The sequence below is a fragment of the Nyctibius grandis genome, chromosome 11 (assembly GCF_013368605.1).
Source record: "Nyctibius grandis isolate bNycGra1 chromosome 11, bNycGra1.pri, whole genome shotgun sequence".
In the NCBI taxonomy this organism is placed as follows: Eukaryota; Metazoa; Chordata; class Aves; order Nyctibiiformes; family Nyctibiidae; genus Nyctibius; species Nyctibius grandis.
The window spans coordinates 27129830-27154774 of NC_090668.1; the positions used below are offsets into that span (position 1 = coordinate 27129830).

General features: G+C 73.3%; 4 protein-coding genes across 5 annotated transcripts; 2 read left to right on the forward strand and 2 right to left on the reverse strand.

Moving 5' to 3' along the window:
* Positions 1–494: 494 nt before the first annotated feature.
* Positions 495–4911, reverse strand: IDH2 (isocitrate dehydrogenase (NADP(+)) 2). Its single transcript, XM_068409955.1, has 11 exons — positions 4761–4911; positions 3516–3607; positions 3017–3182; positions 2509–2669; positions 2286–2429; positions 2024–2160; positions 1762–1913; positions 1466–1578; positions 1291–1388; positions 1090–1185; positions 495–861 (listed from the first exon to the last, which is right to left on the reverse strand). The coding sequence occupies exons 1-11, from the start codon at positions 4840–4842 to the stop codon at positions 774–776; spliced, it is 1329 nt and encodes a 442-aa protein (XP_068266056.1). The 5' UTR covers positions 4843–4911; the 3' UTR covers positions 495–773.
* Positions 4912–10445: 5534 nt separating this feature from the next.
* Positions 10446–19217, forward strand: SEMA4B (semaphorin 4B). 2 transcript variants are annotated; one of them, XM_068410267.1, is made up of 15 exons: positions 10446–10496; positions 12180–12324; positions 14414–14574; positions 14886–14948; positions 15042–15140; positions 15249–15360; positions 15481–15597; positions 15684–15841; positions 16250–16431; positions 16518–16668; positions 16774–16984; positions 17065–17180; positions 17369–17532; positions 17634–17728; positions 17854–19217. In XM_068410267.1, the coding sequence occupies exons 2-15, from the start codon at positions 12216–12218 to the stop codon at positions 18627–18629; spliced, it is 2514 nt and encodes an 837-aa protein (XP_068266368.1). In that variant the 5' UTR covers positions 10446–10496; positions 12180–12215; the 3' UTR covers positions 18630–19217. The 2 variants fall into 2 exon arrangements, with proteins under 2 accessions (XP_068266368.1, XP_068266366.1); XM_068410265.1 differs by lacking the exon at positions 10446–10496 and adding an exon at positions 11987–12037.
* A 1378-nt stretch (positions 19218–20595) lies between these two features.
* CIB1 (calcium and integrin binding 1) lies at positions 20596–23725 on the reverse strand. The gene is made up of 7 exons (XM_068410336.1): positions 23643–23725; positions 23182–23216; positions 22727–22829; positions 22285–22438; positions 21939–22057; positions 21769–21857; positions 20596–21513 (listed from the first exon to the last, which is right to left on the reverse strand). Exons 1-7 carry the CDS (start codon positions 23691–23693, stop codon positions 21492–21494), a joined length of 573 nt encoding a protein of 190 aa, XP_068266437.1. The 5' UTR covers positions 23694–23725; the 3' UTR covers positions 20596–21491.
* Positions 23726–23803: 78 nt separating this feature from the next.
* Positions 23804–24931, forward strand: GDPGP1 (GDP-D-glucose phosphorylase 1). Its single transcript, XM_068410335.1, has one exon. It carries the CDS (start codon positions 23808–23810, stop codon positions 24885–24887), a length of 1080 nt encoding a protein of 359 aa, XP_068266436.1. The 5' UTR covers positions 23804–23807; the 3' UTR covers positions 24888–24931.
* Positions 24932–24945: the final 14 nt, after the last annotated feature.

Consider the following 24945-nt stretch of genomic DNA (forward strand, 5'->3'; position numbering starts at 1 on the left):
TGCAGGCACGTGTCCCACCATGCTCCCTGGGGTGGCACCGCTCAGTCCCCCAGGCTGCCAGCCCCCAGCCACCCCCCAGGGTGCCCCCCACCCTTCCCATCACCTTCTCCCCCTGGGGCAGGAACTCCCTCCAGCCTTGGGGCAGGATGGAGGCGGCTGCAGCGTTCAGCAGCCTGGACCCCCACTGCTCCCCACAGCCCCCTCCGTGCTCCGCCCCCCACATGCTACCACAGCCCCGGTACCAAAAAGCCGTGACTCCCCATGCTGGGTGAGGACGGGCTGGCGAGGCCGAGCCGAGGGGTCTTTGCCGGGGGGAGGCAGCCCCAGGCGGCTGCGGCACAAGGTGGGGGGCTGGGGTCACTGCTGGAGCTGGGGCGCAGGGGCTGTGTGGCTCCCTAGTGTCCCCCCCCTCGGCAGCCGCCCCAGTGCAGAGCCCTGCCCCGTTTCACCTCCCCGCTTTGGAGTTGTTCAGCGATAATCCCCATAAACATGTGTTCTTCAGTTGCCTCCCGGGCCACCACGGGCCGTGGGCCAGTGAGGTGTTTAATGGCTGCTGGCACCGCGAGCTGGGGGGTACACGGATCAGTGCGGGACAGGCCCCCCCTGGCACCCCCCAGTCCTACACACCCCTGCTAGGAAGGCTTTAAAAACACTGGTAAGAAAACTGCTTATAAAAATGATTCGACTGTTCCTGAGCCGTGTTGGGCTGGAGGCAGCGCCGGGTCCCCGTCCGTCGCGGTTACGCCGGGGCCGGGTGGCCCCCCCTTGCCCCCCTACTGCTTGGCCAGGGCCTTGTCCAGGTTGTTCTTGATGGCGTCCAGGAAGTCGGTGGTGTTCACAAAGTGCTCGTTCAGCCTCACGCTGCGGGGACGGAGAGGGGCTGGAGGGGTCCCGCAGCCGGGATGTCTCGTCCCTGCCCGCTCCCCCCACCCGGGACGTCCCTGCCACAGCGAGACGTGGCCCCTGCCTGGCCTGACCCCACGAGCTGTAAATAGACACCCCGAGTCCCCAGGGACCGTCCCATGGCCACCCCGGTGGCCAGCCTGCTGTCGTGGCAGCCGGCCGCTCCGCCCCGGCAGCCGCACGTACTTGGCGAGGCCGCCGTGGATGCAGCCGGCGAGGTCCTTGGTCATCGTCCCGCTCTCCACCGTGGCGACGCAGACCTTCTCCAGCGTCTGGGCGAACCTGGGGACGGCGGCACTGTGTGGGGTCCTGTGCCACGGACCCCACCGCGGCCGGGGGCGGCTGCAGGCAGCATCCCCCACCCCGGGGTGCCCCCACCCCACTCACTTCATGAGGTCGGGGTTACTGTCCAGCTTGCCCCGGTGCTCCAGGCCCCGCGTCCAGGCGAAGATGCTGGCGATGGGGTTCGTGCTGGTGGGTCGGCCCTGCGCAGAGCGAGCGCTCAGCCCCCCGCCGCGGGCACCACGCCGCGGGCAGCGCCCCCAGGGCAGAGCGCACCCACCTTCTGGTGCTCCCGGTAGTGGCGGGTGACGGTGCCGTGGGCCGCCTCCGCCTCGATGGTCTTCCCGTCCGGACACACCAGGACGGAGGTCATGAGCCCCAGGGAGCCAAAGCCTGCGGCAGGACGGGGTCGGGGCGGCCCCGGGAGGGTGACTGCGTGCAGCCCACCCCACACTGACCCATACCACCCTCTCCTGCCACCCCACACCGCCCTACACCGCCCCAACCCACCCCACGCCACCCCACACCACCTCACACCACCCCAACCTGCCCCACACCACCCTCCTGCCACCCCACCTTGGGCCAGGATGTCCGACTGGACGTCCCCATCGTAGTTCTTGCAGGCCCACACGAAGCCGCCGGAGGACTTGAGCACCTGGGCCACCATGTCGTCGATGAGCCGGTGCTCGTACCAGATCTTCAGCTTGTCGAACTCCGTCTTGTAGTGCCTGGGAGCCCAGGGCAGGCGTCAGCCGTGCCCACCCCAGGCCCACTGCCACCCCAGGGTGATGCCCCCCCAGGAGGGGCTCCAGCAGCCCGAGCTCCTCCAAGTCCGTACTTCTCAAAGATCTCCTGGAAGACGTCTTTGAAGCGCCCGTCGTAGGCCTTCAGGATGGTGTTCTTGGTGCTCATGTAGAGAGGCCACTTCTTCTGGATGGCGTACTGGAAGCAGCTGTGAGCGAAGCCCGAGATGGACTGCAAGGGAAGCGCACGGACCCCCGTGGGACCCCCGTCCCGACCGCCTGGCAGGGTCCACCACGGTTGGCAGGGCATGCCACCCCACGGGGACCCCTCCTGCCATCCCCAGCCCGCCCCGGTACCTCGTCCGTGTTGTACATGCCCATGCCCACGCCGCCGCCGGGGAAGTTGTACACCTCCCACTCCTTCGCCCCGCTGCCGTCCTTCGGCGTGAAGACCATCTTGAACGTGCCGGATTTGTTCACCACAAAGTCGGTGGCTTTGTACTGCGAGGGGCAGGGCAGAGCGTGGGGCAGGGCCCGGCCGGACACCCCCGTGCCAGGGCAGCCGCGGCGCGGGGCTCACCTGGTCGCCGTGCGCGTGCCTGCCGATGGTGATGGGCTTGGTCCAGCCAGGCACCAGGCGCGGGATGTTCTTGCAGATGATGGGCTCCCGGAACACCGTCCCCCCCAGGATGTTCCGGATGGTGCCGTTGGGGCTCTTCCACATCTTCTTCAGCTTGAACTCTGGGGTGCACAGAGTGAGGGACCCCCCCGCCGGGCACAGCCCCAGCAGCCACCCAGCCCCTGCCAGCCCCCCCGGCTCCTCCGTGCCGTGGGCTGCTGCCAGAGCCCGCTGCTGGCCCAGCAGACAGGGACAGCCGGCGTGGGCTCTCGGGTCTGTCCCCACGCCCGCAGGGTCCCCACAGCACCCCGGGGCGGGGGGCACAGCACTGAGCACGGGGTCCCCAGCCCAGGCAGCGGCGCAGCCCCTGACCCACCACACACCAGAGCTGGCACGGGGGGAGGCACTGCTGACCCAGAGGGGCCGGGCACACCCGGGGGGCTCAGCACCCCCCTCGCCCCCTGCCCACCTTCCACCCTGGCCTCGTCCGGCGTGATGGTGGCACACTTCACGGCCACGCTGTACTTCTGCGTGGCCAGCGCCGAGTCGATGGTGACCTGGTCGTCCGTCTTGTCCCGGTGCGGCAGCCCCAGGTCAAAATACTTGAGCTGGACGTCCACGTTGGGCAGGATGAGCTGGGGGCACCGGGAGAGCGTCAGCGGCGGGGGACGGCGCGGGGTGCCCGGGGAGCACCGTGGCACGGCCAGCCCCGGCCCCCAGCCCAGCCCCAGCTGCCGGCACACGATGGTCCCCCCTGCCCAGGACGGTCCCCCCTGCCCGGGACCTCCTCGCTTCCAGGTCCCGACCTGACTGAAGCCGTGGTGATTTCACCACCTGCTTCCTGCAGGCGGATGGATGGATGGATGGAGGACAGAGGGACGGACAGGGCAGCGCGCAGGGACCGCCTGTACCACAGCCGCCCGCTCCCCGCGCAGCGCCCGCCGGCTGCCCGGGCAGGACCCCGGTACCTTCTCCTTGATGAAGGCCCAGATGATGCGCGTCATCTCGTCTCCGTCCATCTCCACCACCGGGTTGGCCACCTTGATCCGCTTGTCGGCATCTGGGGAGCGGCGGCGGGGCCTTAGGGGCGCACACCCGGCACCACAGCTCTGCACCCTGGCTCGGGGCCAGGAGCAATCCCATGGGGACCACGAGGCCCCGTCTGGCACGGCTGGGTGCCACCCTGCCCAGGGCCAGGGGCAGGTCGGGGCACAAACCCCGCTGGGGTCTGGGCCGGTTCATGGCACCAGCCCTGCTCGGGGCCGGGCTTGGGCACAGGTCAGGGAGCAAAACCCCCTGTGGGAGCGGGACCGGGACGGGGTGTGCACCCCTCTCGGGGCAGGACCCGGGGGCAAGCTGGGCTGCAAAGCCCCACGTGAGACCAGGACCGGGACCAGGCGCAAACCTGCTGGGGCCAGACCCGGGTACAAGCTGGAGCACAAAACCCTGCACAGGACCCAGAGCAAACCCCTCTTGGGGCCAGACCCGGGGGCAAGCTGGGGTGCAAATACCCCCATGGGACTGGGACCAGGCGTGAACCCCTCTGGGTGCCAAACCTGGCTGTGGGTCGGGCTACAAAACCCCGTGTGGGACTGGGACCAGGAGCAACCCCCTTGGGGGTGGGATCTGGGTGCAGCGGGGCTGCAGAGCTCTGCGGGGGACCGGGACCAGGAGCAAACGCCTCTGGGGGCCAAGCCGGGCTGCAGATCGGGTGGCAAAACCCCGCGTGGGTCCGGGACCAGGAACCAGCCCCACTGGGGGCCACGCCGGGCTGTACGTGGGGCTGAAAAACCCCGCGTGGGACCGGGACCAGGAACAACCTCCTCCAGGGTCAAAGCGGGTACAAGCCGGGCTGCCAAACCCCACGTGGAACGGGGACCGGTATCAAACCCCCCCGGGACCAGACCCGGGCGTAAAACCCCGCGTGGGTCCGGGACCGATCGCAACCCCCCCGCCCCGGGACCAGATCCGCGTGTAAACCCCGCGTGGGTCCGGGACCGGTACCAAACCCCCCCCGGGACCAGATCCGCGTGTAAACCCCCGCGTGGGTCCGGGACCGGTATCAACCCCCCCCTCGGTACCGGCTGTGCGCGGGGGGTCGGATCCGGTTGCAACCCCCCCCCCCCAACCCCCAAACCCCAAGCACCCGCCATACCGTCCCCAAAGCCCCCGGGGGGGTCCCTCCGCCCCCCTCCCCGGTCCCCCCCACTCACAATGCCGGCGCTGCCCCACGGCGGCGGTGGGGAGGGGGCATCGGGCCAGCGCCGGGGCGGCGCGGAGGCAGCGGGCGGCCATGGCGGGCTGCGACGGGGCGGACACGACGGCGGCGGGGGGACGGGGACTCGGGTTGCTCCTCCCCGGGGCGGTGCATGCCCGGGCCCCCCCCGTGGGGCCCCGCGCGGGCCCGAACGGGCCCGCGCGGGGTCCCCACGGGGGGGGACCGGGCAGTTGCTTCATCCCCCCATCACCCACCGCACCCCACTTCAAAACCCCCGATGCCCTCCCGGGGGGTGCAAGGCAGGAGGGTGCCACCCCCTCCCCGCGTCACCCATCACGGGGGGGGGTGTGATGCCACTTGCTGGGCACAACCGGTGCCAAAGCACAAGGTGACCGGGATCAGCTTTCAGCGGGGTCCTTGGGCAAGGGCAAGGGGGGGTGCGAGGGGTGGCACGTGTGCCCCCCCACACACACTGTGGGTGTCCCACCCTGGGGGGTGAGGAGCAGGAGGGTTTGCGGTGGTCCCCGTGGGGACACGTGTGGGTTGGGGACACGCGGGCTCAGGCTTTCCCTACATAGGCACGAGCGGTGCCAGCGCGTGACACGGGGCAGCTGGTCCCAGCGGGACGGGGAGGGCAGCTGCCACCATTGCCCCGGGGGACCTTCGCCTCGCTTGACCCCAGAATTGAGGGGGGGGGGGTTTCATGCACCGCAGGGGCACCCCGAGAACGTGCAGGAGGTGTGCCAGGGCGGGCAGGAGGCTGGCTGGCCCCCGAGGTTTGCTGTCCCTCCGCACGGGCCAAGCCAAGGGCTTTTTTTAGCCGCAGGGGATGGGCAGATCCCGCTGGCGGAGGAAAAACAGTCCTGGAGCTGGAGGGGCTGGGGGGAGGCAGGGCCGGGCGCGCTGACGTCTGCCCGGCTTTAACATTAACCAGAGCAGGAGCCTGAGGGGCTGCCAGGCGCTGGGGGGGGCGGCACCCCTGCCCCGGGGCAGCGCTGGGGTCCTGGGTGCCCTCCCCGTGGCACCCCGTCCCGCCCGCAGCGGGGCAGTGGGCAGTGCCCCCCCCAAGCGCAGGGCCCGGGGGGCTGCGCCCATCCACAGCGGTGCCCCCCCGGCTGCCCTCGCCCTGGCCCCGCGGTCAGGGCCGCCCAGCGCCCGCAGCCCGTGCAGGGCCGGGGTCACGCCAGCGCGGTGGCCGTCCCCCCGCGGCGCGCAGGCCCGGCCGCGCTGCCGGGAGCGGCCATGTGGCACCGTCCCAGGGCAGCGCTGCCTTCAAACAAAGGGGCCCAGCCCTGGCCGGGGCCCAGCCGCACACCCCAGGCCGCGGCCAAACCAGCTTCCCCCGAGCGCGGCCGGCCCCGGGGGGGTGCCCGGGGGGGCTGGCAGGGCTGGGTGCCGAGGGCCAGGGCCCAGCTCCAGGGAGCGACGTGTCCCAGGACGGATCCGGCTCGGGCGGGTGGGGGGCATGGAGAGCCCAGCCAGGAGATGGGCAAGGAGCTGGGGGGGGGTCTGCCCCCGTGTGCACCCCTGCCCACCCGCATCCCCGTGCCCGCGGGAGGGGGCTCTGGGTGGGAGGCTGAAGGGAGCCCCATGCCCAGTGGGTAATGCCCGGTGTGTCCTCAGGCGAGCGGTGCTGTCCCCAGACGTGGGTCTCCCTCGCTGGCACCGCTCTGAGCTGTAGCCTGCAGGCTGGGGGGCTGCAGCCCCCCTCCTTTGCACCAGGCTGCCTCCCTGGGGCTGCCGGGCAGCGGCGTGGGCCAGGGATGGCACAGGCCATAGGCCGGGGATGGCACAGGCCATGGGGCAGGGATGGCACGGGCCGTGGGGCAGTGGCACAGCCCCTACCAGCCACACCACACGCACCCCCAGGCCCAGGGGTGCACGGGGCGGGCAGCTGCCTGTGGCACGGCCAAGGGCTGCCCGCGCTGCCCGAGCCGAGGCGACACGGCTGCTGTGGGGACACGGTGTAACGGCAGGAGGAGCAGCCGGGCTGCCGAGGGGCTCGGTGGCGCAGGCGGGCAGATGGCAGCGCTCGGGGGCAGGAGGAGGGATGGGAACTGCACGCTGCACGGCCAGGCTGGAAGGACGCCCAGGAAGGGGGCTGCGGGGCCACGGCTGGCTGGCCCTGGGACCCCTGCCCAGGACCCCGGCCCAGCGCCGTCAGGTCGGTGCCCACAGCGCTGGCAGCTCTGCCCCAGGGACGGGGGGGTCTCTCCCTGCTGGACCCCCCCACTGCAGCCCAGCTGCGTGTCCTGCCCCATCACACCCTCACGGTGCAGCCCCCTGCCCCGCTCGCCCCTCTGTGCCCGGGGCACGGCTACCTCCACCCCTGCCAGCCCCTGCCAGGGCCACCGGCTCCTCCCGTGCCCAGCAGGCTCCGGCAGCGCTGCGCACCGCCGGCACGCAGCCAGCAGCCTCCAGCCCCGCGCGTGTCACCGTGGGGACACCCGGAGCCGTGGGGACACCCGGAGCCGTGGGCCACCCCGAAACCCGCCGAGCCGTGTGTCACCGCGAGCCGCCCGGAGCCACGTGCTGCCCCAACACCCCGGGGCCGGCTGTCACCACGAGGACCTGCCGGCGACACCTGGGGGCACGGGCACGGGCACCGGGTGTCCCTGCAGCCACCGCACAGCACTGGCACCTCCGCCCCGCTGCCGCCCCCTCCCCGCAGGCTCCCACCCCCCCCAAAGCCCCGCTCCCCTCCATCCCCTGGCGCTGCCGAGCCCCTCGGGGGGCAGCTCGCGGCCACCCTGGCTGGGGGGCACCAGCGCCAGCCCGGGGCCGGTGTCACCCCGGTGGGGGACAGCGACAGCCCCACACCGGGGCTCCCCTCCCCTGACGCTGAGCCAGGGCCCCCGCAGCTCCCGCACCCCTCGGGACTGACACCCCCCCCCCCGAGCCAGGAGTCCCCCCCCCGGGCTCCTGCCCCCCGACCCCCGCCGGGGGGGCCGCCCGCAGCGGTGGCGGAGCGGGAGTCGGGGCGGGGGCGGCCGGGCGGGGCGGCCCTTTGTTGCGAGCGGCGGGCGGAGCAGCCGGAGCCGCCCGGAGCCGCCCCGCGCCCCGCCGCGGGCGGGGACCCCGCCACCGCCCCCGCACCCGCCGGGGCCCGCACCCGCCGCCGAGCCGGTGAGCAGCGGGCGGGGGGCACCGGGGCGGGCGGGGCGCACCGGGCACGGGGCGGGGGGGGGGGGGGGTGAGTGTGCGTGTGCGTGTGTGCGCGTGCACGAGGCTGCGCGGGGGGGGGCTGCGTGTGCACGTGTGCGGGGCGGGGGGCGGAGAGCCTGGGGGTGCGTGTGCGCCTGTGTGTGTGCGTGTGTGTATGTGTGCGTGTGTGTATGTGTGCGTGTGCACACGTGTGTGCGTGTCCGCGCGTGTCTGTGTGCGTGTGTGTGCATGTACGTGTGTGTGTGCACATGTGTGTGCGCGTGTGTGTGCACACACGTGTGCTCACGGGGTGCCGGCGCGTTCGGGGCGCTGCCCACCCGCGGCGCGGGGCTGTTCCCAGGCGTGTGTTTGCCGTGCGGGGTGTGTGCAGCCCGCCAGCCTCCCCGCGTGTGTTTACGTGCGTGGCGGGGGTGTGTTACGCTCGGCCGAGCGTGCGGAAGTGCACGCTGGGTGCTCTGGACGTGTGTTGCGGGGTGCTCGTCAGGAGGCGTGTGTGCACGCTCGGCGCCAGGTGTGGGGCACGCGTGTGTGCTGCGTGTCCCACGTGTGTGGGTGTGCCGTGGGCACTCGCGGGCAGCACACGTGCTGCGTGTCCCAGGCGTGCGGCCGCTGGCGGTGCTGTGGGGTGCCCAAGCAGCCCTGGGGCTCGGGGACGCGGGGAGGGCTGGGGGGTCTCTGGGGGCTGGCACTGAGGGGGGGAGCTGGACCCGGGGATACCCCGTAGCGCCCAGAGCCGAGCCCGATGTCGTGCAGGAGCGTGGGGCAGGGGAGCCATGGGGGCGATGGGATGGGCGCGTTTTGTGCGGTGCATGACGGGCCGGGTCCGGGGGTGCCCGGGGCAGAGGGGATGCCGTGGGGCGGTGTGGGGCTGGCTGCATGCCACCGTCAGGCACCGACACCCCGGCCGGGAGGTCCTGGCAGTGGGGTCAGCGCTGGCTGGGGGGCACGGGGGCAGCCAGGCTTTGTGTGGCAGCCAGAGGGGCAGAGAGCAGGGCCCGTGGGAGGCCCTTGGCTCAGGCAGGGTGGCACGGCCGTGCCCACGGGACGGGGAGGATGCCCCGGGGTCCCTGGGCCCAGTGGGGTGCCCTGCCCGGCTGGCCATGCCCTGTGGGCCCTGCGCTGGGGCCAGCACCGGGCTTTGCCCTCCTGCACCACGGGCTGGCGGCTGCCCCAGCCCCTGCCCCTCGTCCCGAGCGGGGCCTCTCCCCTGGGCCCGCCGGCTGCGGGGCGCGGCGAAGCAGAGCCGGGGTGGCTGCGCCGCGCTGCTCCGTGCCGTGGGGACCGCGGCGGTGCCGTCGGAGCCAGCCCAGCTCCCCTGGGACACGCGGTGCTCGGAGCTGCGGGCGCCGAGCAGCTGGGGCTGGAGCATCTGTGCGTGAATCAGGCGCGGGCGCAGGTGTGCGTGAAGCGCTTGTGCTCGGTGTGTGCGGGGAGGAGGCTGCGGGTGGGGGGGCTCAGGAGGGGGGGCCTGTGCTGTCTGGCAGCCTCCAGCAGCGAGCCGGGCCGGGGGTGGGCGGGGAGCCCCGGGAGGTGCGGGGAGGGAGGAAGAGCCCGTGCGCGTAGGCTGGGTGCGAGCCGGGTGCGGGTCTGTGAGCAGGGGATGTGCCCGCGCTGCTGCCCGCACTCTGCCCGCACTCTGCCCGCGCTGGGGCAGCAGCAGCAGCAGCGCGGGGCACACGCAGCCCCTGCCCCGCTCCTCGCAGGCAGCAGCGCCCGGCTCCGGGGCCGCCTTCCCAGGCACCCACCGCCCGCGGGGACAGGGCGGCGGGCGCTGGCGTGGGAACTGGGTGCAGAAACCACCGCCCCGCCCGCCCGGTGACCCCGGGGCCACGGGTTTTGGGTGCTGCCCGGGCCTGGCACCCCGAGCCGTTTCCCCATCGCCAGCCGGAGGGTGGGCTGCGGCGGGGGGCGGCTGCCGCGCCGGTGCGTGCCGGTACCTGCAGAGCCGCGCAGGCACCCACACGCGCGGGCAGGGCAGGGTGCCGCGGGTGCCCCCGGCGCTGCCCCGCGCTGGCAGCTGCGTGGGCAGGCGGAGGGGAGCTCGGCGTAAACAGGCCCGGCTGCCAGCAGCGCTGGGGAGCGCCGTGCAGCCCGCGCTTAAAGGCGCAGGCTCTGGCCTGCTCCGCTGCCCGCTCGCTGCCTGCGCTGCCTGCTCACTGCCTGCCCTCCCTCGCTGCCCACCCGACAGCAGCCGGCCTCCCCGCGGGGGGGGGTCCCGTCGCTGCATGCCATCACACCCTGGGGTGCTGGCACGGTGCTCCCACGGCCACGCGCAGGCGATGGCCGGGTCCCCAGGGACCCCCGGGTGCCGTGGGGCAGAGGGGGCCGTGGCTGCGGGGGCGAGTGTCTGCTGCCACCCCACGCGGGGTGACGTGCCCGGCTCCGTGACGCAGGGAGCCCTGTCCCGTCTGCGGCACTTCCCGGGCAAAGGGTGCTGATAAGGCAGGTGGGGTGGAGCCGCGGGGCTGTCCCCGGCCCAGGAAGGGACGTCGGGAGCGTAGTGGGAGCAGGAAGGGACCGAGCCGAGGAGGGGGCAGGGGCACTGCCCGCAGCCCCTGAGCGCCAGGTACGGCCTGGGGAGCGGGCACCGGCCGGCAGTGCCGGGCGGGCAGAGCATGGGAGCGTGGGCACAGCCACCCCAGGAGCGTGGGGTGCGCTTCTCGTGGGCGGGGGGCTCGTGGGGGTCCCGCCGGTGGGGTGGTGATGGCCCGGGGCACCGGGGCTGGCTGAGCAGGGTGGTGTGAAGCTGTGCCCCGCGTGGGGAGGGCAGCAGCGGGGCAGCCCCGGCCCCAGGATCGCTGCGGGCTGCGAGACCCTTTCCCCCCGTTGCCATGGCAGTAGAGGCAGCTGTCATTAATAACGCGTTGCCATGGCGGCTGCTGGCCCAGCCGGCGGTTCTCTGGGGTCTGCGTGTGTTTCTGCCCGCACCACGCTCACCCCAGACCCCCAGGGACAGGCCGCTGGGGCTGGCAGGGACCGTGTCCTGCACCCCTGGGTGCTGCCCTGTGTGGACACTGGTGCTGGCCAGCTTTGCCCCATGGGGCTGCCTGGCTGTGCTGTGCCCCGAGGGAGGGCAGGGAGTGCTGGGCTGTGCCGGGGCAGGGGCCACAGCCCCCAGCAGAGACCACAGCTCCCAGTAGAGACCGTAGCTCCCAGTAGAGACCACAGCCCCCAGTAGAGACCACAGCTCCCAGTAGAGACCACAGCTCCTAGTAGAGACCACAGCCCCCAGCAGAGACCACAGCTCCCAGTAGAGACCACAGCTCCTAGTAGAGACCACAGCCCCCAGTAGAGACCACAGCCCCCAGCAGAGACCACAGCTCCCAGTAGAGACCACAGCCCCCAGTAGAGACCACAGCTCCCAGTAGAGACCGCAGCCTCCAGCAGAGACCACAGCTCCCAGCAGAGACCACAGCTCCCAGCAGAGACCACAGCTCCCAGTAGAGACCACAGCTCCCAGTAGAGACCGCAGCCTCCAGCAGAGACCACAGCTCCCAGCAGAGACCACAGCTCCCAGTAGAGACCACAGCCCCCAGTACAGACCACAGCCCCCAGTAGAGACCATGGCCCACTGCACACAGGGTGACTGCACCGCTGGGGAAAGCCTCTGCAGGGAGCGGAGATGGAGCAAAGCTGGAGCCGAGGGGCTGCGGGAGCAGCAGCGCTCCCGGCACGGCCACAGGCTCTGGCAGCGGCCTTGGGGCTGAGCTGTCCCCAGGACAGACAGACAGACATCCCCAGGACAGACAGACATCCCCAGAACACACAGATGTCCCCAGGACAGACAGACATCCCCAGGGCAGACGTCCCCCAGCCCACTGGTCCTCTCTGCGCAGGGAGAGGGGTGGGGGTGCAGGGCAGACCCCCGGTCCCGGGGCAGCTGTCGGTGCACGGCACAAAGCCCCGTGTCCCCCCCCCGGCACCGGGCGGGAGGGCCGGGGCACTGCGGGGAAGCTCACGGCACCGGGTGCCGCCGGGGGCGGGGCGGAACGGGGGCGGTGCCGGCGAGGAACCGGCCGCCTCCTCTTCCGAGCTGCCCGCCCCGCCCGGGGCACCGGCACGGCTCAGGGCAGCCCGGAACGGTCCCGGGCAGTCGGTAACGGCTCGGTACGGGGCTGGGCTGGGCTTCACGCGTTGGTCCGCCCCGTCCCGTCCAGCCTCCGGCTGCCCCCGCCCGCTCGGGCACGGCGGCGGGACGGGACGGGGCGGTGCCGGGGCCGAGCCGCTGAGCCCCTCTCTCCCCCCGCAGGTCTGCGGCGCCCGGCCCGGCTCGGCTCGGCTCGGGATGGCGGCGCGGCCGGTGCTGCCCGTCCCGGTGCGCTCGGTGCTGGCGGCGACGCTGCTGCTGCTCTCGGCGGCGCAGGAGCCCGTCCCGCGGGTCAGCCTGCCCTACGGTGAGTGCCGGCTCCGGTGGGTCCCCCCCGCATCCCCCCGGGTGTCCCCCCCCGCCTCCCCACGCCGCGGGACAGGGTGGCCCCGCGTGGGAACGCCTTGTGCCAGCCGGGGGTGCTGGGGCCGCACAGCACCCTCGCAGCCAGCCCAGCGAGCCGGGGCTCGTGTCACGCCGTGGGCTGGGGCCGGGGGCGGCCGCGCTCCCCAGGGACACGGGGGGGACGTGGGGCAGTGGGGTGCAGCAGCGGGCAGAGCCCCGGGGCTGCCGTGGGGCCGCGTCCCTCCCGCCGAGGGTCCGGGGCACCCAGGGGTGCTCGTGTCCCCGCACGCAGGGCAGCGGTGGCAGCCGCATCCCGTGCGGGCGTGGGACGGGGAGAGCCGGCTGCGGGGGCTCTGCCTGCTCTGCCGGGTGGGTTCGCTCTCGTTTGGGTGGCCGAGCACCCGCAGCCCCCTCCCGCTCAGCCGCGTCCCCGGGGCGCCGCGCAGCCCCTCGCCGTGCCGAGCCCAGCCTCGCGCCGCAGCCCCCATCAGCGGCACGGCCCTGGCAGGGCTCGGGGCTGCGCTGGGGCAGGGGCCGGGGAAGGGCGGGCGGGGGGCTGCTCGGCCAGGCAGAGCCCCTCGCAATGGGGGTCCTGGCCTGCAGCCCCCTGTCACCGGGCAGAGCCCCCCCGGCAGCTGGCGTGGCAGCGGGGCGGCTCCACGGGCAGCTCGGGCTCGGCACCAGCAGCTGCTGGGCCCAGCTCCATCGTCCGGCACTGGGGCTGCAGCACGACGGGGGCCGCCCACGTGTGTCTGGGCTGGCTGCGCTGCCAAGGTGGCTAAATCCAGCTGCTGCTGGCCAGCGGGGCCGTGCCGTGCTGGCGGCCGGCTGGGCGGCCTGGGAGGGGGCCGTGGTTTGGGCCGGGCCGGCTCTGGCAGCGAGGTGCGGGCAGCTGGGAGCTGTGGCTCCTCAGCGTGGACGTGGCCTCGCCACGTGCTCCCGTGACCGCTGGCCACGGTTGTGGTGGCACCAGCGGATCTGGGACCCGCCGAGCTGGACGGGAGCCTCGGGACAGCCCAGCTCGGCGTCGTGCCGCGCTGTGCCGCGCTGCCCGGCCCTGCCTGCACAGACCGGTTCTGGCCCAGCTCTGCCCACCGGCAGCGGCTGCTTTGGCTGCGGGGGCTGCAGCTCGCGGGCAGTACCCGGGGGTCCCAACGGCAGGAGCGGGGCAGGGGGTGCGGGCCGGCCACCGCGGTGGCACCGGCGGAGCTGGGGTGCACGGTCCGTGGGGCTCGCGGCTGGTGGGAGGGAGGAGCTGGCGAGCTGCTCCCCTGGAAGCGCTGGATGTGCCTCCAGCAGGTTTGTCTGGAAGAAGCAGGTCTTGTCCTAACAGGTCCCCTGGCAGCCGGCACCGGCTCCCCGGGCCGGGGCAGCTCTGCAGGGCACAGGGGCCCCCGCTGCCCCCCCGCTGCCTGCGCCGGGCCGTGCTCGCTGCTGGCGGCATCGCCCCGGTGCTGGGGCGTGGGACCCCTCACGGGGGGATGCCCTGGGGGGGGGGTCAGCACCCCTCCCTCTGCGCTGCTGCCGGAGAGCCGGGGCAGGAGCTGGGCCCCAGCGGAGCCCCCGGGGACGGGGGAGATGCCGCCCCGTCCAGCGGCAGCCGGGGCTCGTGGCGCAGCAGGAGGGGGAGAGGAGCAGGGTCCGGCCCCGCAGCACCTCGAGCCCTCGTGGCTTGCACCCAGCAGGGGCTCACGGGAGCCCCGGGGCCGTCCCGGTAGGGATGCGGGAGCAGGCAGGGGGTCGGGGAAGGTCGGGGGCGTCCCTGGGGCGCGGGGGGTCAGGGGTGAGGGAGTTGGCAGCGTGAGTCAGCCCGACGTGTCCCGCTGACACAGCCGGGCCCGTCTGATTCAGAGCGGCCGCGGGAGAGGAAGGGCTTCCGGGGCCAGGCCACCCACGGGCGCGGGCACGGCTCAGCCGCGGCCTCTGCCCCGGCGTCTGGCACGGGCGGCTGGTCCCGGCACCCGCCTCCCCCTGCTGCGGGGGCCCTGGGGGGCGGGGGGCTGCCCCACGCTGGCTGCGCGGGGCTGATGCCCGTCGCTCTCCGTCCCCAGACTCGGCCGAGCGCGGGGTGCAGCGGTTCGAGGTGCCCGGCGTGTCCAACTACACGGCCCTGCTGCTGAGCCCGGACGGCGGCACCCTGTACCTGGGGGCACGCGAGCTGCTCCTCGCCCTCAACACCAGCCACTTCCAGCCCGGGGCACCGGTGCGCAGGGTGAGCCCACGGCGGGACCACGGAGCCCCCGCGGCTGGGGTGCCCTGGGGGCACAGGGGGGCACCCGGCCAGCTCTGGTGCAGGGGTGTCCTCCCCGGCACGCCGGGCAGCGTTTGGGGTCTGTGCCAGCCACCGCACGCTCGGGTGCTGCTTGGGACAGCGCAGGGGGTGCCCGGCCCCAGCCCTCCCGGGCAGGGTGTGCCCAGCCCCAGCCATCAGGCACGATTGAGGTGGGGAGGACGTTGATGCTGGGGGCGATGTGGGGACCAGCCGGTGATGGGGGGCTCCCGGTGACCGTCCCCTCCCCGCAGCTGCCGTGGAGTGCGGATGAGGAGAAGAAGAGGCAGTGCGTGTTCAAGGGCAAGGACCCCCAGGTGAGCCCCGCGGGGGGGGTGCAGCGGGGCGGGCAGCGCCCGGTGCGGGGGTGCCCGCGGCGGGGGGGTGACGCGCGTCCTCTCGCCCCGCAGAGGGACTGTCACAACTACATCAAGATGCTGCTGCAGCTGAACAGCACCCACCTCTACACCTGCGGGACCTGCGCCTTCAGCCCGGCCTGCGCCTACGTTGTGAGCATGGGAGCGGGGCGGGGGCCGCGGGTCCCGCTGTGGGGGGGGTCTCCCCGTGTGCCGCGGGGGTCCCGGGCGCTGCCGGCTCACAGCCCGGTCCCGTTGCAGAACGTGCAGCACTTCAGCCTGGAGCGGGACGCGTCGGGGAAGGTGCTGCTGGAGGACGGGAAGGGACGGTGCCCCTTCGACCCGGAGTACCGGTCCACGGCCGTCATGGTCGGTAAGGCACACCGGACCCCCGCCCGCCCCGCAGCGCCCGGGGCAGCGCGGACCCCGGCGGGGGAGCGGGGCCGTGCCGCGCGGCGCGTGCCGGGTCCCAGCGGGAGCATCCCTTTGGCAGACGGCGAGCTCTACGCCGGGACCGTCAGCAACTTCCAGGGCAACGAGCCGACCATCTCCCGCAGCCAGGAGAGCCGCATCGCCCTCAAGACGGAGAACTCCCTCAACTGGCTGCAGGGTGAGAGCTGGGGTGGGGTCTGCATCCCCCGCGGCGTGAGGATGGGGGTGGCGGCGGGGCGATGCTGAGGGTGCCTGTGTCCCCAGACCCGGTCTTCGTGGGCTCAGCCTACCTGCGGGAGAGCCTCCCCGCTGGCAACCCCGAGGGCGACGACGACAAGGTCTACTTCTTCTTCAGCGAGACGGGCAAGGAGTTCGACTACTTCGAGAACACCATCGTCTCCCGCATCGCGCGCGTGTGCAAGGTGGGCGCGGGGCGGCGGGGGGGGATGTGGGACCACCCTGCGCATCTCCATCCCCCGGTTCCTGGACGCCCCAGGAGGGGATCAGCACCCATGGGAGACCCCTCTGGGGCAGCTGTGGCTCCAGCTCGTGCCCGCTGCTCCCACCGGCCCCGTTGGTGGCAGTGACCCTTCGCCACCTCCTCTGCTCCCTCACCGGAGGGGACACAAGCCCCGTCCTCCTCTTGGGTCATGTTCCCCTTTCCCTGGGCACCTCAGACGCTGCTTGGCTTGTGCCTCCCCGGCACCGGGGCCACCCCCCTGGGTCCCTGGCACTGCGGCGCCGATGGACAGACCCCCGCTCCGCTCGCCCAGCCCCGGGGGGCCACCGGGCAGCCGTGGCCCCGTGCCCTGACCCGCTGTGCCGCGCAGGGGGACCAGGGCGGGGAGCGCGTGCTGCAGCGGCGGTGGACGACCTTCCTGAAGGCGCAGCTGCTCTGCTCGCACCCCGAGGACGGCTTCCCCTTCAACGTGCTGCAGGACGTCTTCGTGCTCACCCCGGGCGAGCCGCGCTGGAGGGAGACGCTCTTCTACGGGGTCTTCACCTCGCAGTGGTGAGTGGGGGCCCCGGGGCGGCGCGGGGGGCTCGGCGGAGCCGGGGTGCCTGATGCCGCCATGGTCTCTGCCTTTTGCCCCCCAGGAACAAGGGCGGCGGGGGCAGCTCGGCTGTGTGCGCCTTCCCCCTGCGCAGCGTGCAGCGGGCCTTCGGCGGGCTCTACAAGGAGGTGAACCGCGAGACGCAGCAGTGGTACACGGACACCGGCCCCGTGCCGGAGCCCCGGCCGGGCACGGTAGGTGCCTCCTCGGCGCTGGGTGCCACCCGGTGCTGGTGGCCGCTGTGGCACGGCTGCTTGCCCGCCCCGTGCCCCGTACCGAGCCCCCTCCTCTCCCCGCAGTGCATCACGAGCCACACGCGGCACCTGAGGATCAACTCCTCGCTCCAGATGCCGGACCGGGTGCTGAACTTCATCAAGGACCACTTCCTGATGGACAGCCCCGTGCGCAGCCAGCCGCTGCTGCTGCAGAGCCGCCTGCGCTACCGCCGCGTCGGCGTCCACCGCGCCCGCGGCCTCCACGGCACCTACGACGTCCTGTTCCTGGGCACGGGTGGGTGCCGCCGGCGGGGCGGGCGCCAGGGCGGTGCGTGCCCCCGGGTCCCCCCCTCAGCACGGCCCTTGTGTTTGCAGACGACGGGCGGCTGCACAAGGCTGTGCGCGTGAACCACGGCGTGCACATCATCGAGGAGATCCGCCTCTTCCCCCCCGGCCAGCCCGTTCTCCAGCTGCTGCTGGACCAGGACCAGGCAGGGGCCGGGCACGGGGCACCGGGGCTGGGGCGAGGCGGGGGGGGCTGCGGGCTCAGCACACGCAGGGCACGGCCCGTCTGTGGGCTGGGGGTCTGGGAGGGCGGGGGGCTGCAGGAGCTGACCCCGCTGCACGGCTCAGGGGTGGGGGGCTGCCTGCTGACCCCCCCCCACGCCCCCTCCCACAGGGCCTGGTCTACGCAGCCACCTACGCGGCGGTGGCTCAGGTGCCCTTCGCCAACTGCAGCCTGTACCGCAGCTGCGGCGAGTGCGTGCTGGCGCGGGACCCCTTCTGCGCCTGGAGCCGGGGCGCCTGCCGCAGGACTGCCCTGCACCCCCCAGTGCACCCCCAGTAAGTGCTGCCCCCCTTCCCACCCCCGTGGCACACCCCAGTAAGTGCTGCTCCCCTTCCCACCCCATGGTACCCCCTGCCCTGACCCCCCCTGTCCGCAGGCTCTGGGCACAGGACATCAAGGACGCTGACACGGAGCGGCTCTGCCAGCCGGCCAACGCCTCCCAGCCCCGGCCCCGCGTCCTCCTGCCCCCAGGTGAGCTCCTGCGGGTTCTGCCCTGGGGCTGGCGCCGTCCCAGGGGCTCCCACACGCCCCAGGCTCTGCTCGGCACCCCAAACCCCGCGGCCTCGCTGATGTCCCTGTGGGTTCTCTCTCCGCAGCCTCGGGTGCCCCGTGCCAGCGGGTCCAGCTGCCGCCCAACGCGGTGCGGCCGCTGCCGTGCCGGCTGCTCTCCAACCTGGCGTCGCGGCGCTGGCTGCACGACGGGGCGCCCGTCAACGCCTCCTACCTGGTGCTGCCCGACGGGGCCCTCATCCTGGTGGGCAGCCCCGAGCGGGCCGGCACCTACGAGTGCTGGTCGCTGGAGGAGGGCTTCCGCAAGCTGATGGCCAGCTACTGCGTGGGCGTGCAGGAGCCGGCCCGCGGGCCGCCGGACCCCGGCAGGAAGGTGGCCGCCGGCCGCGACGCCCCGGAGACCGTCAGCACGTCCCGCAGCACCTCCGCCGTGGGCAGCGCCGCGGCCCGGCTGGACGGCAAGACCTACTGGACCGAGTTCCTGGTGATGTGCGTGCTCTTCGCCGCCGCCGTCCTCGTGCTGGCCCTCTTCCTCCTGCACCGGCACCGCGACGGCATGAAAGCCCTGCTGGAGCCCGGCGAGCCTGGCCGGCAGCAGAAGCCGCCCCGCAAGCCCGTGGAGAGCCTGCCCCTGAACGGCAGCAGCCTGCCCAGCGCGGCGCCCGAGCACAAGGGCTACCAGGCCCTGCAGGACAACTACATCGTCAGCACCCCCGTGCGCGAGCCCCCGGGCCCCCCGCGCGCCTTCTCCGAGTCGGAGAAGAGGCCCCTCCACGTCCGGGACAGCTTCGTGGAGGTGTCACCCGCCTGCCAAAGACCCCGGGTGCGCCTGGGCTCCGAGATCCAGGACTCGGTGGTGTGATGGGGACGAGAGCCGAGCCCTCGCCCGCGCCCACCTCTGCTCTGCTGAGCCTCGCCGGACCGCGGCGCCGCGGCCGGGGTCCGTGTTGTGTGTGTGTGTGCATGCCCGGCGCCCGCGGCACCCACCCAGCCACCCCATGTCACCCTGTAGGGGTTTGGCTTCCCCGGGAGCTCCCTGGGCATCGCCTCGGGACAGTGCTGGTGGCAAGAGGTGCTGTGTGCCTTCCAGGGACGGGTGGGACTTTTCCCCCAGCCCGGCAGCCCCGCCGCGGGGACGGACACGGTGCCCAGCTCCGGCTGCCCCGCGGGGCCCCGGCCCCCTCTATGCAGAGGGCAGGAGGGGGCGGCCGCAGCCCCCTCGCGCCCCGACTCACTGTGACGTCCCGCTGCAGGACCCGGCGCCCCGCGCGCGGCCGGGCGGTGCCACCCCCGCGGCACGGGCCGTGTCTCTGTGCTTGGTTCGGTTTTAATACGTTGAAAATGTGAATTGTGTCCCGGGGAGGGGAGCGGGCAGCGGCTCGCCCCCCGCGGCCCCGCGTGCGTGTGCAGAAACGTCTGTGGTTTTTATATAAAGTCCAGGTGTCCCTTTGGACGCGTGTGTGGGCTGGGGAGACGCTGCCGGCGGCCGCTCACCTGGGCAGGGACGGACGGACGGACGGGGCAGGGGGGTTGTGCTGGCGTCAGGTCTGCGCCGTCCCCGTGTGCTTGGCCGAGCGTCGGGCTGGGGCACGCAGGGCCCCGCTGGGAGGTGCCCACGTGCCCGGGGCTGGTGCCAGGGGGTCCCCGTGACCCCGCTGGCAGGGTGTTGTGCTGGGGCTTTTGGGGCTGTGCGTGGAGGCACACGCTGCGGTGCGCAGCGCGGTGGGGTCAGGGTGGTCCCCGTGGTGGGGGGGCTGCAGAGTGAGGGGGGGCTGCTGTCCCAGCACCGTGAGGAGCAGAGCGGGGCAGAGGTGACCAGGGGGAGGAAAAGGGGGTGCCTGGGGCTGGGAGCGGGGCAGCCTCCAGCAGGAGAGGGGCTGTGGCAGCCCCCTTCCCCAGGGCCACGGTGCTGTGCTGCACGTGGGGCCCTGCTGCCAGCCCAGGAGCAGGCAGGTCCTCGTCCCCATCCCACCAGCAGCAGGCAGGACCTGCCTCCGTGCCAGCTGATGGCCGGGACCCGCGGTGCGACGCTGCCCGTGAGCCCTCGTGCCTGGGAAGCGCCGGCAGCGCGGGGCCGGGGGCACGGGGAGCTCCGCACCGGGCTGGCGTGTCGGGACGGGCTCCCCCGCGGGGCCTCGCTCCCGGCTGGACCAACGCACCGAGCTTCCTGCCCAGCCTGTTCTGGGACATGAGAAAAGCCACCGGAGGCGTTGGCTGGTGCCGTGCCAGCAGACACGGCGCCCGGGGCCGCGGGCCGTGGTGGGCAGATACCATCAGCACCGCGGGGCACCGAGCTGGAAGGGCCGGCACCGCCGGGAGCGAGGAGCCGGGACGTGAGAAACGGCTGCGCCGGCGCCCCATAACCCGGCACAGGAGCTCCCACGGGGCGAGACGGACCCCACACACCACACCAGCCCTGGCACACGGTGCCACAGCCTGGGCATCGCCCCACGGAGCGGCTCCGGTGAGGAGGGTGGCCAGCACGGTGGGAGTGTGGCCGGGCTGGCAGGGCCGGGGTGCAGGCAGGGCCGTTGCCCGTGGCTGGCGGCAGGCCAGGGCGAAGCCTGACGGCTGAGCAGACACAAAGGGCCCCGGCCACTGCGCGCCTGCCCTGGATCCCCCTCCGAGCCTCTCGCTCGAGGGCCGAGCTCTTTGTGCGGTGGCCCATGGAAAGGGCTGTCCCTGAGCGGGACGTGGGACCCGTCCCCTGGCATGGCAGCAGAGGGGCCGTGTCCCCAGCACCCCTCGTGGCACCGGTCCCGCAGCGCTGCCCGAGCAGCTCCCTCCGTCCTCCCCGCAGCGAGACAAAGGCGGCACGGAGCGGAGGGTGAAACCAGAGCCCTTTATTCGTGTCCTCCCAGGAGCAGGGGGAGGAAGAGGGACGGGCAGAGCAGCTGCTGAGCTGGAGCCAGAGGAGGGGCAGGGAGGAAAAGGAGAGCGGACCCTGAGTGTGGTCAGTGCCGAGGGCTGCAGCCCCCGCGTCCCTGGGGTGAGCCCGGCTGTGCCCCCCGCGGGGGACACTTCTGCTGCCGGGAGGGCACGTCTGCGGTGCCACTTGGGTTATTGCTGAGAGAAATGGATCCACTTGGGGTTATTGCTGAGAGAAACGGATCCACATGGGGTTATTGCTGAGAGAAACGGATCCACATTTGGGTTATTGCTGAGAGAAACGGATCCACATTTGGGTTATTGCTGAGAGAAACAGATCCGTGTTGGGTTATTGCTGAGAGAAACGGATCCACGTGGGGTTATTGCTGAGAGAAATGGATCCATGTTGCAGCAGGGAGGCCCCCGGGCAGACGGGAGAGCCGGGCAGGGGCTGGCAGGGGGGAGGCAGCTCCCTGCCTGCTCGTGGAAGGCACAAATTGGTACTGAGGGCAGCGAGGGGCTGTGCTCGGGGCAGCGTGGCCCCCGGCCAAGGGCACCTCTCTGTGCCCTTGCCCCCAGAGCTGCCCTTGGTTTGCATAAGGAATTAAACTCCCCCCTGGAGAGCTGAGGGGCTGCGGGCAGGGCAGCACCCCAGGGCCCAGCTCTGCAGGGGGGTGCAGACCCCCGCCATCTCGCCTGCCGGGCACGGAAGAGGAGCGGGGGGGGTCCTGCCTAAGGCACTGCCGGGTGGTGGGGAGCGGGGGCCTCTGCTGCTCTGCTCGCTGGGAGAGGAAACATCTGAGACCACGAAGAGCTGCAACAGCCGGAGGAGCGGCTCTGCTGCGCTGCAGGGCTCTCACAGGACGATCTTGAAGGAACTGCGAGAGACACGACAGGTTTTGCACTTCCTCGCTGGATCGCACGCATGGGGTTTGCGAGCGCCCAGTGCTGCGGGGAGGCGGCGTTACCCCGCACGGGAGAGGCTCTCAGCAGAGGGAACGGCATCCCACGCTGCACGGAGCCCTCGCACGGGGTAACCGAGAGCTCTGCCCCAACGCCAGCACGGCCTCCGGGGCGGGCGAATGCCCCGGGCTGCCCCCCGGGGCACGCTGTGCCGCTGGAGACCACCGTACCTGGTGAAGTCGGGGGAGCGGGAGACGACGTGCTGGAACTCGGAGAGGTTGATGGCGCCGTCCTTGTCGATGTCGGACTCCTCCAGGATCTGAGGGGAGGGAGAGGCGAGCGGTGAGCTCTGCGTGGCCGGGACCGCTCAGCGGCCTGTGCCTTGCCTGAGAGGCCTCACGTTTTGGATGAGCTGCTCCATCTCCGCGTTGCTCAGCCGGGACTCCTCGCCCTGCCCTGTCAGACAGTTCACCAGCTTCTCCAGGTCCTTCCTGTCCAGAGTCCCATCGTCATCAAAGTCTTTGAGGAGAGGAAAGTTATATTTTGGCAGGGCCGCAGCGAGTCACGAGCACCTGCGCTCGGCAAGGAGAGGGCCTGGGTGACCCGAGGACACAGCAGGTTCCACAGCGAGTTCCTAAAGCCATCGTCCCCCTGTGTGCTCTGCCAGCCCCCATGAACCAGGATTCATCCCTGCCCCACCCTGAGGTGCGGGGACCCCCGGACACGGCGCCCGCCCCCGGCCTTACCGAAGATGCGGAAGGCGTAGTGGGATTTGATGTCCGAGGTCGCGGACTCGCTGAAGACGCTCAGCATGTCGAGGAAGTCTTCGAAGGACATGCTGTCGTCCCCGTCGTCCGAGGTGGAGAACACCCGGCAGATCCGGTGCTGGAAGGGGTTTGCCTGCCAACACAGGGGCGGCTCAGGGCAGGGCCGGGCCGGCTCCCTGGTGGCAGCACCGGCCGTGGGCTGGTGCCAACCCCAGGTGCTCGAGTGGGTGCCCAACTCTGCTGCTGGTGCATCCCACACGGTGCGACGGTGCCTGTCCTGCGCCTCCCCGGGACAGCAGCCCCGTGCAGTGAGGGCACAGCACCGGCACGGCGAGGGCCCTGGTTACCCACCGGGGCCCTGCCCACGCACGCCCGGCCCCGGGGAGCTGTGGCGAGCCCTGCTCCCTGCCAGGCACCCTACCCGCAGCTCCGGCAGGGTCAGGATCTGGCTCTTGGGAACCCGCGCCGTGCAGGCGTTCCCCCGCTCCTCCGCTGGCAGCAGTTCACTGAACCTCTTGTAGGCACTTGAAGAGGCAAGAACAAGAGCGGCTCTGTGGCGTGAGCGGGCTGGGGGCAGCGGGGGGGCCCGTTCCCCTCCGCAGGGCCAGCCCGGGTGGTCCTGCCAGGCGCTGGGGCTTCAGGGGGAACGGGCCGCCCCCGGGCCAGGCCCGCAGCCGGTGCCAGCGTCCCGCTCCACAGGGCCGGGCCCGCGACCTTCGCCCCTGGCGGGGCCTGGCCCGGGTGGGGACTGGCACCTCCGCCCTCCCCGGGGGAAGGGAAGCCCCGCAGCAGGGGCACACCGGGACCGAGGGGAGCGGCTGGCCCCGGGGGGACGTGGGGCCCGGGGCCCGCTCCCCACCCCGCGGCCGTACTCACAGCAGGATCTCCTGCTTGCTCAGGAATGTCAGCTCCTGCAGGGAGAGCGCAGGTCGGCACCGGCACCGGGCACCACCGGGCACCGGGACACCCCCGAGCCCCCCCCCGGTGCCGGTGCCCCTCACGATCTTCCCCCGGTGCCCCCCTTCCGAGCCTCCCCGGGCACCAAGACTCCCCCGACCCCCCCCCCGATCCTCTCCCAGTGTCCCCCCCTATCCCCCCGGTGCCGGTGTCCCCCCAGACCCCCCCCGGTGCCGGTGCCCCTCACGATCCTCCCCCGGTGCCCCCCCCCCCCGATCTCCCCCGGGCACCGGGACACCCCCGAGCCCACCCCCTCGATTCCCCCCCCGGTGCTGGTGCCCCCCGATCCCCCCGGTGCCGGTGCCCCCCGATCCCCCGCCGGTGCCGGTGTCCCCCCGATCCCCCGCCGGTGCCGGTGCCCCCCGGTGCTGCCCCCGCACCTGGTACTCGCGCAGCGCCTCGCGCGGCAGCAGGCTGCCCGAGCCCCCCATGGCGCCGCTTCCGCCTCGCCCGTCACTCACCCGCTCCCGTGGCAACGCCCCGCCCCCGCTCCGCCCCCCCGCGCAGCCCCGCCCCCGGCGCACCCACCGGGACCGGCAGCCGGTATGGCGGCGGCGGCGGGCGAGGAGCCGCGCCCCGAGGAGTTCGTCTACGGGGAGGAGGACTTCGTCCTGCAGGCCGCCGGCTGGGGGGACGAGCCGGGCTCCGCGCCCTCCCGCTTCGACCGGGCGCTGCTGGAGGGCTGGGCCGACAGGATGGAGCGGGGCTTCTTCCGGTACCGGCTGGGGCCGCTGCCCACCCGCGTCCTGCCCGGCCCCCTGCGCCTGCTGGCGCGGCTCAACGTCCAGCGCGGCGCCGAGCGCCGCCCGCCGCAGCCCGTCCGCAGCCTCCGCCAGCCCTTCGACCCCGCCGCCTTCAACTTCACCCGCATCCGCCCCGGCGAGGTGCTGCTCCGCCTGCGCAGGGCGGGCGGCGGCCCCGCGGCCCCCGACCCGCTGCTGGTGGCCATCAACGTGAGCCCGCTGGAGCGCGGGCACGTCCTGCTGCTGCCGGAGCCGGCGCGGGGGCTGCCGCAGGCGCTCACGGCCCCGGTGCTGCGCGCCGGGCTGGAGGCCGCGCTGCTCAGCGCCCACCCGGGCTTCCGCCTCGGCTTCAACAGCCTGGGCGGCTGCGCCTCCGTCAACCACCTCCACCTGCACGGCTTCTACCTGGACCGGCCGCTGCCGGTGGAGGCGGCGCCGGCCCGGCCGCTCCGCCCGCCCTGCGGCCTCGGCCTCCTCCTGCGCGGCGTCCCGGCGCCCGCGTTCCTCTTCTACGCCGCCGGCCCCGCCGACCTGGAGGCGGTGTCCCGGGACGTGTGGCGGGCGGCGGAGCACCTGGCGGACACCGGCCTGGCCTACAACGTCTTCATCACGCGGGGCGACCCGCCGGAGGGGGCCGGTACCGGGGCCGGGCGGGGGCTGCGGGTGCTGCTGTGGGCGCGCCGGCCCAGCTTCGGCGCCAAGGCGAGCGCGGCCTTCACCGTGGCGCTGTGCGAGCTGGCCGGGTACTTGCCGCTGCCGGCGGAGCCGCTCTACCGGGACATCACCGAGGCCGAGGCCCTGCGCGCCATCCGCGAGCACCTCCTGCCGGAACCGCAGCTGCTGCGCCTCGGCGAGGACCTGGCGCGGCTGCTGGCGGACTGAGCGGGGCCGGGGCCGCGGCCCGCACCGGGACTGGGACTGGCCTGACTCCGCACCGGCA